The 20,061-nt window shown below is 34.7% G+C and overlaps 4 protein-coding genes across 4 annotated transcripts; 2 read left to right on the plus strand and 2 right to left on the minus strand.

The window, feature by feature from the left end:
- Positions 1-1,712: 1,712 nt before the first annotated feature.
- On the minus strand, positions 1,713-2,553 carry LOC100244376 (18.2 kDa class I heat shock protein). The gene has a single exon (XM_002281358.4). The coding sequence runs from the start codon at positions 2,360-2,362 to the stop codon at positions 1,907-1,909; it is 456 nt and encodes a 151-aa protein (XP_002281394.1). The 5' UTR covers positions 2,363-2,553; the 3' UTR covers positions 1,713-1,906.
- An 8,173-nt stretch (positions 2,554-10,726) lies between these two features.
- On the minus strand, positions 10,727-11,572 carry LOC100249533 (18.2 kDa class I heat shock protein). The gene has a single exon (XM_002281318.4). It carries the CDS (start codon positions 11,357-11,359, stop codon positions 10,904-10,906), a length of 456 nt encoding a protein of 151 aa, XP_002281354.1. The 5' UTR covers positions 11,360-11,572; the 3' UTR covers positions 10,727-10,903.
- A 2,981-nt stretch (positions 11,573-14,553) lies between these two features.
- LOC132254996 (uncharacterized) lies at positions 14,554-16,121 on the plus strand. The gene is made up of 2 exons (XM_059742318.1): positions 14,554-14,947; positions 15,055-16,121. The coding sequence occupies exons 1-2, from the start codon at positions 14,557-14,559 to the stop codon at positions 15,087-15,089; spliced, it is 426 nt and encodes a 141-aa protein (XP_059598301.1). The 5' UTR covers positions 14,554-14,556; the 3' UTR covers positions 15,090-16,121.
- A 2,684-nt stretch (positions 16,122-18,805) lies between these two features.
- LOC100244500 (UDP-glycosyltransferase 76F1-like) lies at positions 18,806-19,947 on the plus strand. Its single transcript, XM_019224580.2, has 2 exons — positions 18,806-18,815; positions 18,889-19,947. The coding sequence occupies exons 1-2, from the start codon at positions 18,806-18,808 to the stop codon at positions 19,803-19,805; spliced, it is 927 nt and encodes a 308-aa protein (XP_019080125.2). The 3' UTR covers positions 19,806-19,947.
- The last annotated feature ends 114 nt before the right edge of the window (positions 19,948-20,061 follow it).

Raw genomic sequence — 20,061 nt, forward strand, 5'->3', positions numbered from 1 at the left:
TTAAAATAAAATAAAAATATAGAGAAATAAAAAAAAAAACAAATAAAATTGATTATCATTTTTTTCTCCTCTCCACGATCCAATACCAATATGAAAAAAAAAAATCTTCAAATATGATATTATTTTGAATTAGTTGTATTTAATTTTTTTTTAACTTCTCTAAAAATTTTCATTAAGCAAATAAGTTTTAAATCAAACCATACTTGATACATAAAATTTATTAATTTTTAAAAATAATTTAAAACTCAAAAATCGATTTAATTAATACTCCAAAGTCATGAAACTCAATAACATTAGAAAGTCATGGACTAAAACTCAATTTGAATGAATTAATTAGCTAGTTTCTGCTTTGCATGTAATCATATTTTGCAAAATTTCACTAGGAAAATAAACTTCAAATAAAGCAACATTTAATATATTGGATTCGTTAATAAGTTTAATAATTTTTAAAGATAACTTGATACTCAAATAGTGAACCAATTAAAACTAGAAATTTATAGATAAAAATTGATTTATAATGATTTGATTGTTTCTCTTCTCCCTAAAATAATTTTTATTTTTATTTTTTATTAAACAAATAAACTCCAAATAAAATAAGACTTAATGCATTAAATGTATTAATTAACAAGTTAAGTAATTTTAAAAATAATTTGAAACTTAAATGGTATTCCAATAAATACCATATTTTATTATTTTTGAGTTTTTCTTAATATTTTTATGATTTTTTTTAATCAATTTTTATTCACTGATATTTTTTGTTAAAATATCTATGATATTTCTCCGTTATATCCGATATATTGGTAAAATCTAAATACCGATATATTCATAATTATCAATATTTTTCATAATTGATATTAATATCTATATTTCACTAAAAAATATTTATTTTTTAATTTACTTGTAATTACACAAATATTTTCATTTTTTTTATAAGAATTGAATTGAATTAAATTAATATTATATAAATTGAATTCATAATATTTTATAAAACAACTTATCCAAGATTGTTATTTTTTATTTTTTAAAATATGTTTTTAAAAACAACTAACCAAACACACTTAAATTTATAAAATACTAAAAAACTGTTTTTGTTCTTTAACTTAAAAACAAATTTTAAAAACAAATATAATAATAAAAAATGATGAAATAGACCCTTATTTTTTTATTTTTTTATTTTGACACGCTTCTTCTTCTGTGTTTTTGAAAAAAAAATTGATAGTCACTTCTATCTAAAATGAAAAGAACTCTTTGGGTCTTATTTTAGAAAGATAATAACTTCTAAAAATTATTTCAAATAATAGAGATATTAAGGTAAGTTTATATATATACTTTTTATATTAAAGGTACTATATTTTATATAAAAGTTATCATTATTTTTTATTTTTAAAAATGTAGAGTGAGAAATATATCTGAATACTTACAATAATTTGAATATATTTCTTATTTTTTTATTTTTATAAATAAAAATAATAATAACTTCTATATAAAATAGGAGAAGTTTGAAAAATTACAAATTAGCAAGTATAAGAGGATTAATATTACATCCATCCCCATTGACAAATGAATGATTTACCCATTCACTAGGGTTTCTTTTTAATAGAATATATAACCAGTCATGAAAAAAATCACCGGTTTTGCTCGGTGGGCTGGGAATGCCGATCTTATCGATTTATCTAGAAAATTATAATGATTTTAAAATTGATTATAAAGAGTTTTAGTATCCCAAATTTTAGAATTATTGAAAAAGGGTTTTAAGTACAGAAGATAAGGAATGCATAGCTTGACACTGACATAGCCGAAATCCAAACGAAAAACCATACAGTAAACAAAAAACAACCCTCAAAACTCACGGCCACTCCGGCTGTCTCATCATTCTTGTAAAAATTTAAGTGCATGTACGTAATTCTCAACCAGAAATATCGATAGCCTTGACATCGGGTTTCTTGACCTCTGCCTTGGGAACAGTAACAGTAAGAACACCATTCTCCATGGCAGCCTTCACCTCCTCCACCTTCACATTCTCCGGCAACCTGAACCGCCTCATGAACTGGCCGCTGCTGCGCTCCACTCGGTGCCACTTGTCATTCTTCTCCTCCTTCTCAACACTCCTATCTCCACTGATCTGCAAAATCCTCCCTTCCTCAACCTCCACCTTTACTTCCTCTTTCTTTACCCCAGGAAGATCGGCCTTGAAGACGTGGGCCTCCGGTGTCTCCTTCCAATCAATGCGAGTGTTCGCGAACGACGCCGTTTCTCCGGGAACCGATAGAGCACCGCCGATGAATGGGAAGTCCTGGAATGGATCCCACAGGTCGAACATGTTGTTCCGTCGACCGCCGAAGAAGCTTGGAATTAAAGACATTTTCTGAAAGCTTGTCGCAGGAGAGAGTGACGGAACTGGAATATTGAATTGGTTATGAGAAGTCAACACCTTTTGCTATGGTACTGGTCGAAGAAAGTTCACTTGGATATTTTATAGGGGGGACGAGGGTAATTTCGTCAAATTATGTAGTAGATTTCAGATGCTTCAAGAAGATAGAGAAGTATCTAGAGAGACCGGTTATAACGCAATGATGCGCGAGTACAAATATCGGAATACTCGCGACATGGTGTTGCTCGAAATCTCTGGAAAACGCGGGACAACTGCAAAATCCATCCTTTCGGATAGCAGTACACATGGGCCTAAAGTGGTTAGCCCATATCCATATTCCGTAAATCCAAGCCCAGGTTATAAATATCTTAAAATGCATGGTAAAAGGGAAGTGTATGCTTTGAGGACTTTATGTGAAAATAATTAACAATGCAGGCCCCGCTTTCATGTTCCACCTTATTTAAAAAGATAGCCTTACATGATCCACCATAATTCATGTTTAGTATACATCACATATATTAACATATTTTAAGGCATTTATCATGAGAAATCCATCATGAGAGTGATAACAAATCGTTCCTCTAATTAGAAGGTAATGCACTACAACTTTTATTGTATTGTCCAAATTTATGAACTAATTGTGAATAACTTATTTATTTACAAAAAAACCTATGACTTATATCATTTGTGTAATTTCAAATGTATCCAAATCATGTACAATGTAAAAAATATGAGTTGAATGCTTAAATTAATGTCGACGTATAGAAATAATAACAAAATAACAATCAAGTTCAACTTTATTATATCATGTCTTGCTTTCTTAATCCCAACATAGGCAATAATAACAATTTATCACATGTCTCATTGAAAAACACAGTTATGAAATTCCAATTAAAGATCTTGACCCTTTACATTATTTTCTTGGTGTGGAGATTAAATATTTAGATAGAAGAACATTTCTTTCTCAACAAAGATATATGCATGATCTACTTTCAAGAACTAAAATGCTTGACAATAATCCCATTCCCATACCTCAAGTTCTTGCAAACAAGCCTTTTCTTTTAGACAATGTCTTAACCGATGCTATTGCTTTCCAAAGTATTGTCAGAATCCTTTAATACTTGACTTTCATGTGGTTGGATATTATTCATACCGTTAATTGGGTATGTCAATATTTTTATAACCTTGTTATGACTCACTTGAAGGTTGTAAAGTGCATCTTAAGATACCTTAAGGGAACCCAATACTTTGGTTTATATCATCTTTCCATCAGTTCAATATCTTTTTATGGGTTTAGTGATGTTGATTAGGTAGGTCGTCCCATTATAAGAAGGAGCACCATTGGTTATTGTGTATTTATTAGAGCAAGTTACATCTTTTGGTGTTCAAAGAAACAACCAAAGGTTGCTAGCTTGAGCATCGAGGCATAAAAATGCTCTATGACCTTTTTCACTACGGAGTTAACTTGAATTACTTATTTGCTATGAGATATTAGTGTCCATCTCTAAACCACCACAATTATTTTGCAACAATGTTAGTCTCTTTACTTGTCCATTAACTTTATGTTTCATGTTTGTTTTAAATATATTGAGTTTAATAATCATTTTGTACGAGATGAAGTTGTTATAAGCATTCTTGTCACTTGTTATGTTTCCACGCATTCTTAATTTGCAGATATTATTACCAAATCTTTATCACATGATATCTTTACTATGTTTTGCGACAAGCGAGACATCCATATTCATTCCCACTCTAACTTGAGGGGGCATGTTAAAGGAGATATACCACATAAAGGGTAAGAACACACACAAAAGGTAAGAGCCCTCTCATTAATATTTTCATAAATATAGAGAAATCAAATATTGGTAATATTTGATTTTTACAATACTTGATTCTCCTAATTTTAGGATATTTTCCTTAATGTATTTTTGTTAGGAATATGTTTTATTTCTTTCATTGTATACTCATCTATATTTTTGCATAAAGTTCCGACGGAAGTAATAGAAATTATAACTTCCATTAACAAAATACACCAAGCTTTACATTCTAATGATTGGAAGTGTATTTATTTAATGTAATTTAAATTTTTTATTTTTTTAAATAGGTATTTAACAATTTTTTTTAAAATCAATATAAAAAATTTGAAATTTTACTTGAAATGATTTCGATAATTACTTGATAAGTGACTATTGATATCTCTATAAAAAAATAATATCATAATATTTTTAATTTTATATTAAATACTAAGGATTCATCTTAATACATTTCTTTATTTATGTAAAATTTGCTTTTTTTTTTCTTTTTTTATAATTAAATCTTTCATATATCTATATAACATTAATAGTTATTGTAAGAGTAATTTTATATGAGTAAGGATGATAATGAGATAAGTTTTTTCGGGTACCTGTCTGACCCCTATCCTAATGGGGCAATTACAAAATTTAAATAAACTGGTTTGAGATTTTTTTAAAATACTCGGGATGGGTTTAGGGTGGATTGAGTGTTACCTTGTCCTGCCTTGCCCTCTCCGATTATATATAAAATTAATTTAATTTAATTTTTATTTTCCTATTTTTAATAATAATAATAATAATTTCAATAAAATAAGTTATAAAAATTATAATGTTTTATTTATTTATAAAATAAATTAATTTTTAATGTAATTAAAAAATGTAAAAATAATTTTTTTTAAAATTTATTATTATTTAAAAAAAAAAAAAAAGTTAAACTCCCTACCGTCTCACCCTATTTAAATTTTTAAATGCAAAGGGGATGAAAATTATTTTAAATAAATGAGGTGAGGTTGGGATGGGGTGACCTGTCTTGAACTCACCCCATTGACATCCTTAATGAGAGGTTATTGAAAATAGATGATTTTAGAATTCATTTCTTTGAATTTCTTTTCTTGGTTTTTATTTTTATTTTTTATCTTTCTTTTACAATATTGTAGATCCCCTCTCTTCACCTCTTGGATATTTTTATAATTTGAAACAAGAGGGCATGATGACAGCCTGGGAGAGTGAAAAAAACTTCCTATTTTTTTAAGGGAGGGGAGAGGGGGGGAGGGGGACCTTCTTATGCAGAAAGGAACAGCACAGGACGTGTGGCAAGAGGGAATGGCTGCCCATGAAAGTGGTTGCAAGGCCATGCTTGTTGAGGGGGAAACAGGGGAGTGGGTATAGCGGAGACAGGGGGTTTTCAGAAGGGCAAGGGGCCGGGCTGCAGGAGGAGGTTGAGAGCTTCAGGGGGCTTTCCTGGAGGCGAAACACCCAGAAAGAGGGCAAAGAGCTCCGGAAGGGGAAATGGGAGGTATGGTTACCATGGATCCTTGGGTTTACTTTGTCGGTATATAGTCTCGTTATTTTCCTCTTAATCGTTTATGTGGATTATCTGATTATATGATTAGTTTCCTAGTTCATGCTTGAGTTATTGGTTCAATATTGGATGTTTTGAGAGCAATGCAGCTCTGTTTTAGCTTCATCATCTATTATGCAGGAGTCTTGCTCTGTTTTCATTTTCATGAGACGCCCTCAGGTTCGCCCGCACATAGTTGAATCCATTGATCAAAACGTGAAGCATGATTTGGGTTGCTTTATTTTGCTTTGACAATTTATGCTCTGTCTTGGTGTTTAGACTTTCCTCTGTTCTTGAGGTCTTACCTTGTCACATATCAGTGCACAACTTGCCACCATACTTCGCCTCTCGACACCCATTTTCTTTACCATGCTCATCATCCACCCCTGGTACCCACACAGTCACCACTCCAGTATATCCAACGCCATGCACTATTCGTCAAGCCTCATGCACGTTGAATCCATCTTTCTTCGCACCCATCACCCTTCAAATCGCCATTTTCCATCACTCATACCCATCCCCCTCATTGCCCACGGTTGCACTTAACACTCAAACCTACAAACCCATTTATCACTCCCCTCCACGTACCATCCATGCACACGGCCATCTTCACCCCCCCTATTTCCGTCGACATTTTTTTTTTGTTTGTTTCTCTCTTTCCTTTTCCTGGGCTTCTTCTCCGGCGATGCAAGGTGCGCGGTGTCTCCGGAGGTTAATGCAAGATGGCGTCCACCTGGAGCTTCCCGTCACCACCACCTCTCCGCTGGCTGTCGGCGCCATTGAGTCAGCCAAGATGAGGATCCTGTGCCTCGTCTCCGAGAACCCCTGTCATCATCTTCAGCCGCCGCCCCCCCCTCCCCCCTCCTCTTTGCTGCGTGCGCCGCGTCAATGAAGCGCTTGCTCTCCTCACCTTCGACGTCACCAGCTCTCATGGCCATCTCCTCTCTCAACCATTCGTCATCGTTCCCGCAGTCTTCACCGGTGGCGCGCGCTTCAAGGCCCTGGAGGGCCTCGTGGCCTTCCCCACTCAGCGGCCACCTCGCCTTTCGTCAGGCTGGCGGTAGGAAGCTTCGTCTGAGGGTGATGCCCAGGTGGAGAAGTGGGCTGTGATGGAGTTTGGAGCCTTGGGCTTGCCCATGGTGACGGATATGGGCTTGAGTTGGAGCCCAGCCCAAGCATGTTGATGGAGGGCCTCATGCTCTCCATGCCAGCCACCCTCATGGCCCATGTCCATATTGAGTTAGCCCATTTGGCTGCTTCAATTCTAAATAAATCTTTAAGCCTCTAATCTTCGTAATTTATTAATTAATTAATTTATTTATTCATTTTTATTTTTATCTTATTTCATTTTTACCTACTTTTTTAACTTAAAATAATTTATATTTCACCTTCCCTTCTTTAGTTATGTCTAATCATCATATATGAAAATTTTTATATAATTAATTTATATTGGTCTCAATGAATTTACTACATTCCAAATTTTAAATCCCATTTTCAAAACTTATGTCTTTAAGCCATTTATCTTCGCTTAAATATTATGTTTGTTAATTAGTATTATTATTCCTTATTTATTTAAAAATCTCAACTACTCAAGTTCAATTTTTCAAAATCCGACTTTCAAATTTAGCTTTCAACCCCAGAAATTTCACTATTCACTTTTATTCATTTAAATATTACGTTTGTTAATTAGTATTATTTATTCATTTCAAAAATTTCAACCATTAGAGTCTAATCCTTCAAAAGTACGACTCCCGAATTTAATTTTCGATCTCAAAATTCCCACTATTCGCTTTCGTTCGCTTAAATGTTATGTTTGTGAATTACTATTATTATTCCATATTTATTTAAAAATTTTCAATCATTCAAGTTCAATTCCTCATAATCCGACTTCCAAATTTAGCTTTCAACCCCAAAAATTCCACTATTCACACTATTTGCTTTTGTTCGCTTAAATATTATGTTTGTTAATTAGTATTATTATTCCCTATTTATTTAAAAATCTCAATCACTCAAGTTTAATTCTTCAAAATCCGCCTTCCAAATTTGACTTCCAACCTTAGAAATTCCACTATTCACTTTTATTCATTTAAATGTTATGTTTGTTAAATGTTATAATTAGCTTCCAACCCCAAAAGAATTTTTCAATCATTAAAGTTCAATTATTTAAAAATCTGACTTCCAAATTAAAATTTCCAATCTCTAAAATTCTATTTTTCGCAATCATTTACCTAATATTTATTATCTCGTTATCGCTATTATTCCTTTCATTTACTTATTCACTTATCTACTTATTTAAAATCTCTAAATTCCATTTCCAATTTCCAAAATTCTCATCTTCGTAATAATTTATCCAAACATTATTATTTTCGTTATTTTATCCATTTATTTATTCGCTCGTTCATTTATTTGAAATTCCATCCCTAAGTAATTAATTAAATTTCCAATCCCTAAGTTCAATTTCCAATTTTCGAGATCCTAACTATCACGATTATTTATTCAATCATTATTATTTCGTCATCATTATTCCATTCATTTATTCATTCACTTATTCATTTATTTAAAATTCCGACTTTAAATTATTCTTCAAAATTCCGATTTCCAAATTTAGTTCCCTGAAATTCCAATTTTCTAATTTCGAACTTAATTTTCAATTTCCAATACTCCAATTTTCGCATTTATTCCGTTACTTATTTATTATCATCATCATTATTATCATTTGATTAATTTATTTCTAAAAATTATGCCTTCAAATGATTTCCAAGATTTTCCATTTTTTATAATTCAATTCCCATAATTTCTGCTCCTCAAATAATTTTCAATTCTGATTTCTTTTAAAATTTAATTTCCAAAGTCCCAATTTTTGTAATTTAAATTTTTTTAAAAATCCTGAACTCTCAAATAATTTTCAAAAATTCCCACCTCTTTCAAATTTAATTTCTAAAATTCTCATTCTTACATTTAATTTCTAAAAGTCTGATTTTCAAATGATACCTAAAACTCCAATTTTCAAATAATCTCTAAGATTCCAATTTTCCAATAAATTTCAAAAATCCAGTTTTTCCTCGAACTGTTTTAATTTTTGTTTGGTGATGCATGTAATGTGTTTTGTGCTCTTTATTGTACACTGACCCCATTTTTTTGATAGCACATTGCTCATTCATAGCCCAGGTACGCATCCACTCCCATTCTGGTCATTCTCTATGCATGCTTTGATTCCTATATGTGCATGATCGATTTGAATATCTATTGACTTTTTTATTGATTGCCGCGTCAGCTCCATTTTATTAGTAGATACCCAACTTTAAGGACTTAGAGAGGTGTACGGTCTTTACCATACATTCTCGATAAGTAACCTAACCTTTGAGCCCGATCTGGTTTTTCACAGACTATTTTTTCCAAAATAAGGAGTCACGCTTAGGGTTTTCTTTTTTATTTTGTTTACCTTTTTAAAAATAAAACAAAAGTAAGTGGTGACTCCAAGTCATTTCTTTTTTAATAAATAAAAATCATTTTCAAATAAAAATCGAGCTTGCCATCGAGTGGAAAACGCATGAGCTGAAATGCAGGGTCCACAAATATATTATCAATATATTGCATTTTACCTTAATTTTTTAAATTCTATTTAAATTATGTTATAGCTTTGATATAGCTAGAAACTATAAAGTAAATAAGTAATTCTAAAATACTTATGTAGCCATAAGTTATATATCTTTTTATAACTAGAAGCTATAAAAAAAAAAAAAGTAAAATTGTTTTTTATAGTAAAAAGCTATTTAAAAATATTATGATTTCTCAACAAGAAGTTATAGAAAAAAATAATAATAACAATATATTATATGATTTCTAATGACCAAATATCACGTAGACAAGTTAATTTCGCATAATTTCTTATAGCTATAACCTTAGGTTATGAAATTTCCTCATTGTCACATGGTTTTCATAGCTTTAAACTATAAGAATTTCTCATCTTTGCATTTTTACATTGCTTTTATATATAATTTAATTAGAACCCTCTAAAAAATAATCTAGAAATAAAGCATCATACTTAAGAATATTTAAATAATAAAAAAAATCAAATAATTGTTTAGCTTCTAGTTAGGATAACAATTTAAGCATAGCTTCTAGCTAGTAATAAGTCGTTCTTTTTTTTTTTTTTGATATTTGTAATTTCAATATATAAATTTAATTTCTATATGCTATTCGCTTGTTGTATGATTTTGTAATACTACATTTTTGTATATAAAATTTCACATTTTTTCATAATATAGAACTATTAGTTTAAATATATTCATAAAATTATTGTATCAACTTATAGTCTGAAAATATATAAATTTTACATATTTTCATAAACTGAAATTATGAAGAAATTATGTGAGCTGTTCATTTATAAAAATTAAACTATTGGAATTCTTAATTTACTACTATTTGTTACATCTCCCTTTATTTTTTGGATACTTTAACAGCATTTTCTTTCTATTTGAGAATATCTGATCTTTTAAACCAAATATTCACAAAACAAATTGGAATTTTCAGGGGCATGCGGCTTCTTAAAACTTGGGCTGGCCAATATCCCTATTCTATTGAGATGCCAATTTGGGCTGTGTTTGTACTGCCTCAACCCCAATTGGGCCGATACAGTTGAGCCCAATATGTAGTTTCTGCCTCTTTTAGTTTCCAATGTCCACATCCTTTATTGAAAGACACAAAATTTTGTATTGAAACACATCAGTACTGGCTCTGGTGATGAGTAAATGTGGTGCCATCGTTGAGTAATAGCTGAATCCATATGTTATGGGCTTGTTTAGAGAGTGGGCCTCTCGTATCATCCAGTGACCATGGGTTCTTGAATAATTCTCATTCCAGATTATATATCAAGTTAGAAAATTGGATTAGGCCCAATGGGCTGATCAAATATATTGCAACCTCAAAACTTAGATCAGATTCAAACTTTAAATAAGCCCAGCTCCAATCGCTTGTTCATGCCGACAATGAGTCAACCAATAGCATAGAACCAAACCTTTACATTTTATTATTAAGGAATAGTTGACTTGTACATAGTTTGACACTGACATAGCCAGAAATTCAAAAGAAAAAGTGAAAAACCATACAGTAGGGCAAAACCCTCAACACCCTCGGCCGCTCACATCATTCATTTATAAGTTTATGTGAATGTAATTCTCAACCAGAAATGTCGATGGCCTTGACATCAGGTTTCTGGACCTCAGCCTTGGGAACAGTAACTGTAAGAACACCATTCTCCATGGCAGCCTTCACCTCATCCACCTTCACATTCTCCGGCAATCTGAACCGCCGCATGAACTTGCCGCTACTGCGCTCCACTCGGTGCCACTTGTCATTCTTCTCCTCCTTCTCAACACTCCTATCTCCACTGATCTGCAGAATCCTCCCTTCCTCAACCTCCACCTTCACTTCCTCTTTCTTTACCCCTGGAAGATCGGCCTTGAAGACGTGGGCTTCCGGGGTCTCCTTCCAATCAATGCGAGTGCTCGCAAACGACGCCGTTTCCCCGGGAACCGATAGAGCACCGCCGGTGAATGGGAAGTCTTGGAATGGATCCCACAGGTCGAACGTGTTGTTCCGTCGACCGCCGAAGAAGCTTGGAATTAGAGACATTTTCTGAAAGTTTGTCGCAAGAGAGAGTGACGGAATTGGAATATTGAATTGCGTAATGAGAAATCAACACCTGTTGCTGTGGTACTGGTTGAAGAAAGTTCAGACTAAGATATTTATAGTGGCAGACGAGGGTAGTTTCGTCAAATTGTGTAGTGCATTCCGGATGCTTCAGGAAGATAGGGAAGTATCTAGACAGACCGGATATAACGCATGATGTCGCGAGTACAAATATCGGAATACTCGCGACATGGTGTTGCTCGAAATCTCTGGAAAACGCGGGACAGCTGCAACAATCATCTTTCGGTGATCGTACACATGGGCCTAAACTAGTCAGCCCAGGTCCAAATTCCAAAAATCTAAGCCCAAATTGTAAATATTTTTAAATAGTCGTTCTAAAAGGAAAAAGTATGCATTCAGGTCTTTTTGTGAAAATAATTAATAACGCAATCCCTAGTTTTCATGTTGCCCCGCTGGACAACTTATTTGAAAAATGATACCTCTTATGAACCATCAAATAGTTACTTAAGAGGTTAATTTAAAGTTTAAAATAAATCCGCATTTAATTTATAGCGCTTGAAGGTATAAAATGAACTTCTGATTTAGGGCCTGTTTGAAAAACCGTTTTCTAGCCTGGTTGGAAAAAAGTTTCGAACTTAGAAAATTGGTTTGTAAAATTTTAACAGGAATATATAGAAGTAAAAAAAAGAACAAAAGAAACTTTACCCTTTCCTGTTCCATTGCACTTTCTGTTATCAAATCACCCACGTTCCGCTGCCCTGAAGTGGTCCAACACTTGGCCACGTCCTTCATCATGTAGCTGCTGTTAAGGAGCACGTTTCTCTCAACTGCTCATCGTGTGGCAAATCAGAGAAACGTGGCTTTGATGGGAAGCCACGTTTTCTTTGTATTTTAAATATCGGTCTTGGTCCCGAGCTCCTCTCTCATGCTGCTGAAAATCTTCAGAAACTACACCATCCATAAGGAGAGATAGAGTTTTGGAAACCAAAGACTTGCAACCCAACAATGGCTGGAGGTAAGTATGGCATAAGTTACAAATTAAGATTGTTTATATGCATTATGAATTGCTCACATTTGGTATCAGAGCCTTGCAATCTTGCCTCTGCCTTGGTGTTAGTTGCTTAGATAATTGTTTCCTTTCTGGAAATAAAATCAAATAGAACAAGAAATTGGGTGAAATGGTTCAGCTTTTGTGGTTTACTTCCACCTACAGCCATGCCACCCATTCAACTACAACGTCTTTGATCTAGATTATTTCTTCACCATAAAAACCCATTTCTTTCTCTATCTACATACATATATTATATATATATATTCACTACATGCGCCATTTCGAGCCCCATTTAGAGCACCATTAAGCACCACTGCAGGTGCTATTCAAAGCGTCGCTGCAGGCACCATTTAAGGCGTTCCAAAAGAGCCATTTTCGGTGCTTTTGGGGCTGCAGTTTCAGCCACTACAGGCCCCACATTCAAGCGACATTAAAGCGCCGCTGCTGGTGCTGGTCAAAGGGGCTGCAAGTGCCATTTCCAAACGTCATTCAGGCGCCAATTCTGAGCATTATTCAGCCCCAATTCTGAGCGCCATTCAGGCACTCATTCCAGCATCATTCAGGCACTCATTTCAGTGCCATTCAAGCGCTGATCTTTGCCGCTGCAAGCCCCCGTTACGAGCGCCATTCAGGCGCTGTTCAAGCGCCGATGCAGGTGCCTGTTCTGAGTGCCATTCAGGCACCACTGCAAGCGCCATTCAGGAACTAGTCAAGCGCCGCTGCAGGCACCATTTTCGGGCGTTCCAGAAGCGCCATTTGAGGTGTTGTTTTGGTGCCGCGGATGATGCGGCTGCAGGAGACTAGGGTGGTTATGATGCCAACGTGCTGAATGTTGGAACAAATAAATTAATAAATAAATAAAAAATAGAGAGATATTGGGTTTTTACTTTTGGACCCATTAGGCTTATTAGTGACCAATAAAATTATTAAAGGTCCTTGTGTATTGGGCCATGGGTTAAATCTAATAAATTATTTTATTGGTTTTGAATTAATTGTTTTTATATGGATTTAGGTACCCTTTCATAATATGAATTCCTTTTAAATTATTCTAAATTATGTGTGATTTTTATACATGCAAATTAAATTATTTATTTTAATTTATATGTTTGTATGTGTAAAATATATAGCCTAATTGTTGACATTGTTGACTAAATTTAGTTAGATATATTAAGATTATATCATATAGTATGCATGCAATTGTTGCCTAAAATTTAGTTAGATATATTAAAATTATATCATATGATTTTAATGTCTAGTGAATCCATATGATTTTTTAAATAATTAAGGAATAGCCACAGCATCCTTAATTATATATAAAAAATTATATATTAATAAGGATCGCATTATAGACATTAATTGTAATTAACTATATAAATATGATGTTTTACCCCACAGGGTTTTCATTATGTTTATATAATTAATTAGGATAAAATATTAAAATTAATTTTTTCTAATTTACCCACAGGAGTTAGGAAGAATTAATTTAATAAGTTTATCATAAAGATTATAGACAGAAAATATCAAACTATATTTAGAATAAATTTCATGATTTAATAAAATAGTTTGATAAAGTCTATCATAAAGATAATGAATCTTATTGAATTAAAGATTTAGCCCACAGGCAATTTTTAATAAAATTAGATTCAATTTTAAGCATGTTCTACATTGGTAAAGCATGAATTTATATTAAAGCCTCAAATTTTTAATAAGCTTCTAATCCTTTTGTGCAGTTTTACCTAGCATATCTGATATTCGTTGTGAGGTTCCCGAACTTAGAGGAGATAACTTTAAGATATGGAAGGAGAGAATTCTTCTTCAATTAGGGTGCATGGACATAGATTATGCTATAAGGAAAGATGAACCGCATAAGATCACAGATACCAGCACACCTGAACAAATTTTATTGTACGAACGTTGGGAGAAATCTAATCGCCTTAGCGTAATGTACATTAAGACAAAAATCAGTGCTGGTATACGTGGTTCAATCGAGCAACATGAGAATGTCCGTGAATTGCTAAAGGCTATTGACGAGCAATTCGTCACTTCAGATAAAGCCTTGGCAAGCACCCTAATTATGAAGTTCACATCCCTGAAGCTCACCGGTGTAAGAGGTGTGCATGAACATATCATGGAGATGAGGGACATTGTGGCTCAATTGAAGAAACTCGAGGTAGAAATGTCTGAATCTTTCTTGGTGCACTTTATTCTTAACACTCTTCCACCTCAGTATGGACCTTTCAAAATCTCTTACAACACACATAAGGATAAGTGGTCTATCAATGAATTGATGACCATGTGTGTTCAAGAGGAAGGAAGGTTATTGATGGAACAAGGAGAAAGTGCCATGCTGGTGACGCAAAGGAAAGGAAAGAAAGGAAAATCTCAAGCTAGTCAGAAAGGGAAGCAACAAATTCCTCCCAAATCTGACATTAAGAAAGACGAAAAGTGTTTTTTCTGTAAAAAGAAAGGACACGTGAAGAAGAAATGTCTGAAATTTCAGAATTGGCTTGAGAAGAAAGGTAACCCTACCTCATTTGTTTGCTATGAATCTAATATGGTTAATGTAAATACCAACACATGGTGGATTGATTCTGGATCTACAATCCACATTTCAAATTCCTTGCAGGGTATGCAAAACCTAAGGAAGCCAGTGACAAGTGAGCAATTCATCTTATCCGGAAACAAGATGGGCTCGCATGTGGAAGCAATAGGGATATGTTATTTAACTTTAAATAGTGGTTTTGTTTTAGAATTGCAAAAGACTTTTTATGTACCAAGTTTCTCACGAAACTTGATTTCAGTTTCTAGACTTGTACCGTTTGGATATTCCTTTCATTTTTCAGAAACATCTTTCAGTTTGATTTATAAATCTGAATGTGTTGGGAATGGTATCTTGTCTGATGGTCTTTATTGTATATTCTTACAAAATGATACTGCTCATAATTCATTGCATGTCCAAACTGGCATTAAGAGATGTGTTGTAAAAGAGGATTCCTCTACATTGTGGCACCGGAGATTAGGTCATATCTCCATAGATAGAATCAAAAGATTGGTGAATGATGGGGTACTTAGTACTCTAGATTTTACTGACTTTGAGACTTGTGTGGACTGCATTAAGGGTAAGCAGACCAATAAGTCAAAGAGAAGTGCTACTAGGAGTTCCACCATACTAGAGATCATACATACTGATATATGTAGTCTTGACATGGACTCTCATGGTCAGAAATACTTCATCTCTTTCATAGATGATTTCTCACGATACATGTATCTCTACATACTTCATAATAAAAATGAAGCTTTAGATGCCTTTAAAGTCTTCAAGGCAGAAGTAGAGAAACAATATGGTAAACAAATTAAGATTGTGAGATCAGATAGAGGTGGAGAATATTATGGTAGATACTTGGAAGATGGACAATCACCTGGGCCATTTGCGAAGTTTCTTCAAGAGCATGGGATTGTTGCCCAATACACCATGCCTGGTTCTCCAGACCAAAATGGTGTAGCAGAAAGAAGAAACCGAACTTTATTGGACATGGTGAGGAGTATGCTTAGCAGCTCAAAACTTCCTAAATTCTTGTGGACTGAAGCACTTAAGACAGCTGTGTATATATTAAACCGAGTTCCAACCAAGGTTGTCCCAAAGACGCCATTTGAGTTATTGAAAGGTTGGAAACCGAGTTTGCGACATATGCGTGTTTGGGGATGCTCGTCTGAAGTGAGAATTTATAATCCACAGGAGAAGAAACTGGACCCAAGGACTATTAGTGGGTATTTCATTGGATATGCTGAAAAGTCTAAGGGGTACAGATTTTACTGTCCATCTCACAGCACTAGGATTGTGGAATCGAGAAATGCTAAATTTCTTGAATATGACTTGGTCAGTGGGAGCGATCAATTTAGAAACATAGTTTCTGATATTGATCATACAGAGTCTCAACCTTCCACTTCAAGTGATAGATTGTTTATTGTTCATAACACCCCTCAAGTACAAACGGGTGTTGAACGAACAATCGATGAAGTTCAACCAGTCATTGAAGTTCCACAAGTTGTTGACAACATTCCAGTAGACCAAGTTGATCAGGAGTTGCCTAACACTTCTGAACAACAAGTTGAACCTCATACTTCCTCGGAAGATATTGGTACAACCTTAAGAAGGTCTGCTCGAACTAAGAGGTCAGCAATTCCTAGTGATTATGTAGTGTATCTACAAGAATCTGACTATAATATAGGAGCCGAAAATGATCCCGAATCATTTTCACAAGCCATGAGTTGCAAAGAATCTGAATTGTGGTACAATGCCATGAAGGATGAGATGAGTTCCATGAAGTGCAACGATGTTTGGGACCTTGTTGAGTTGCCTAATGGTGTGAAAACCATTGGTTGTAAATGGGTTTTTAAGACAAAGAAAGACTCATTAGGCAACATTGAGAGATACAAGGCCAGACTTGTTGCAAAGGGGTTCACTCAGAAAGAAGGAATCGATTACACGGAAACCTTTTCTCCTGTATCTAAGAAAGATTCCTTGCGCATTATATTGGCATTAGTAGCCCACTTTGATTTAGAATTGCAACAAATGGATGTGAAAACTGCATTTCTTAATGGAGAGCTAGAGGAGGAGGTTTACATGAAACAACCTGAAGGATTCCCCTCTAGTGATGGTGAGCAATTGGTTTGTAAGCTTAAGAAATCCATATACGGTTTAAAACAAGCATCCCGCCAATGGTATTTAAAATTCCATAACATAATTTCTTCATTTGGTTTTGTTGAAAATGTTATGGATCAATGCATATACCTTAAGGTTAGTGGGAGTAAAGTTTGTTTTCTTGTTTTATACGTGGATGACATCTTACTTGCAACCAATGATAAGGGTTTACTTCATGAGGTAAAACAATTCCTCTCTAAAAATTTCGACATGAAGGATATGGGCGAGGCATCTTATGTCATTGGCATTAAGATCCATAGAGACAGATTTAAAGGTATCTTAGGTTTGTCTCAAGAAACCTATATCAATAAAGTTTTAGAGAGATTTCGGATGAAGAATTGTTCACCTAGTGTTTCTCCTATAGTGAAAGGTGATAGGTTCAATCTGGACCAATGCCCGAAAAACGATCTTGAGAGGGAACAAATGAAGAACATTCCATATGCTTCTGCAGTCGGAAGTTTGATGTATGCTCAGGTCTGCACAAGGCCTGACATTGCATTTGCTGTTGGAATGTTAGGACGATATCAGAGTAACCCAGGTATAGACCACTGGAAAGCTGCAAAGAAAGTGATGAGATATCTTCAAGGAACCAAAGATTACAAGCTTATGTACAGACGAACAAGCAATTTAGAGGTAGTTGGCTACTCAGATTCAGACTTTGCTGGCTGTGTTGATTCACGTAAATCAACATCTGGATACATTTTTATATTGGCCAGTGGAGCTATATCTTGGAGGAGCGTTAAGCAGACCATGACTGCTACTTCTACTATGGAAGCTGAGTTCATTTCTTGTTTTGAGGCTACTTCACATGGTGTATGGCTTAAGAGTTTCATTTCCGGGCTTAGAGTTATGGATTCAATATCTAGGCCATTGAGTATATATTGCGACAATTCAGCTGCAGTCTTTATGGCAAAGAACAATAAAAGTGGAAGTCGAAGCAAACACATCGACATTAAGTATCTAGCCATAAGAGAACGTGTTAAAGAAAAGAAAGTGGTTATTGAGCACATTAGCACTGAATTGATGATTGCTGATCCTTTGACTAAGGGCATGCCACCGTTGAAATTCAAGGATCATGTAATGAACATGGGGCTTAGTTCCCCTATGTAGTTTTATTGTACAAACTCTTATTATGATGTTTTCTCATATTGATGTGCACCTTTATTTAATTTTGAGAAAATTCAACTTCATTGGACCAAGAATGAACATAGGGTTTATTCATTAAGCAATATTGCCACATAAAGTAAAATGTTAAGAAATGAATACATTGTAATACATGGAAGATAACACTCGTTATAAAGAGGACTTATCGCCATGATTCATATATTTGTTACTTAATGCGGAAAAATGATGATCTAAGATAGGACATGAGGTTAAAAGTGTGGACCAAGTGGGAGAATGTTATCAAATCACCCACGTTCCGCTGCCCTGAAGTGGTCCAACACTTGGCCACGTCCTTCATCATGTAGCTGCTGTTAAGGAGCACGTTTCTCTCAACTGCTCATCGTGTGGCAAATCAGAGAAACGTGGCTTTGATGGGAAGCCACGTTTTCTTTGTATTTTAAATATCGGTCTTGGTCCCGAGCTCCTCTCTCATGCTGCTGAAAATCTTCAGAAACTACACCATCCATAAGGAGAGATAGAGTTTTGGAAACCAAAGACTTGCAACCCAACAATGGCTGGAGGTAAGTATGGCATAAGTTACAAATTAAGATTGTTTATATGCATTATGAATTGCTCACACTTTCTCCTTTTTTTTTTTTGATATCTCAGATTCTAGGCTAGAAGAGCCACTGCAAGAGTTTCCTCCCCTCAGAATCAAAGATATTCCAGCGATCCATACATGCGAGCTGGAAGCTTTTTATCAACTAGTGGCAGCAATGGTCAATGAAAGTAAGGCCTCCTCGGGGATCATTTGGAATTCCTTTGAAGACCTTGAACAATCTGCACTAGCCACAATCCACCAAGACTTTCATATCCCTATCTTCCCTATAGGCCCATTTCATAAATATTCACCAACTTCAACTACCTTATCAATCCAAGACCATAGCTCTATTGCTTGGCTAGACACACAAGCACCCAATTCTGTGGTCTATGTGAGCTTTGGGAGCATTGCAGGATTGGATGAAACTGATTTTATAGAGATGGCTTGGGGACTAGCCAACAGTAAACAACCCTTCTTATGGGTGGTTCGACCTGGGTTCATCCGTGGCTCAGAATGGCTTGAACCACTGCCAAGTGGGTTCCTAGAGACCATTGGTGGAAGGGGACACATTGTGAAATGGGCTCCTCAACATGAAGTGTTGGCTCATCCTGCTGTTGGAGCATTTTGTACTCATAGTGGCTGGAATTCCACGTTGGAGAGTATTAGTGAGGGAGTCCCTATGATTTGTTTGCCTTGTTTTTCTGACCAAAAAGTGAATGCGCGGTATGTAAGCCAAGTTTGGAGAGTTGGGGTGCAATTGGAGAATGGCCTGAAAAGAGGGGAAATAGAAGGGGCAATCAGAAGACTAATGGTGGAGAAATCAGGGCAGGAAATAAGAGACAGATGCATTGCCCTGAAGGAGAAGGCAAATCTTTGTCTAAAGCAAGGTGGCTCTTCATACCAAACCCTTGAGGACTTGATTAGTTACATCTCATCCTTTTTCTTCCAGTTTCAAGCAACTTCTTCATGATTACTGGAGGGTCTTTTATAATTGTTGTAGCGTATTATAAGCTGGTCATTAGCTAGATTTTCTATTTTTCCTCAAATTGTGACTGTTCTGCACCCACATGGGTTACCAAAATAAACCACTAAAATTGTGGAGTTTACATGCACCGGAGAAAGGGCGTTTGCTAATATTTCCTGATCATGGATTCATGGTATCATTGCGAAGTAAACTAATTTAATGCACTGTTCCCAGTCAACAAATTTTAGAAAACCATAAAACT

The sequence above is a fragment of the Vitis vinifera genome, chromosome 13 (assembly GCF_030704535.1).
Source record: "Vitis vinifera cultivar Pinot Noir 40024 chromosome 13, ASM3070453v1".
In the NCBI taxonomy this organism is placed as follows: Eukaryota; Viridiplantae; Streptophyta; class Magnoliopsida; order Vitales; family Vitaceae; genus Vitis; species Vitis vinifera.

Excerpts from the sequence above, each read along its gene's own strand:
- LOC132254996 (XM_059742318.1), top strand. The coding sequence starts at position 14,557 with ATGGAGATGAGGGACATTGTGGCTCAATTGAAGAAACTCGAGGTAGAA. Across the intron at positions 14,948-15,054 it reads GAATTGGCTTGAGAAGAAAG|GGTATGCAAAACCTAAGGAA; the intron begins GTAACCCTACCT and ends AATTCCTTGCAG.
- LOC100249533 (XM_002281318.4), bottom strand. The coding sequence starts at position 11,359 with ATGTCTCTAATTCCAAGCTTCTTCGGCGGTCGACGGAACAACACGTTC.
- LOC100244376 (XM_002281358.4), bottom strand. The coding sequence starts at position 2,362 with ATGTCTTTAATTCCAAGCTTCTTCGGCGGTCGACGGAACAACATGTTC.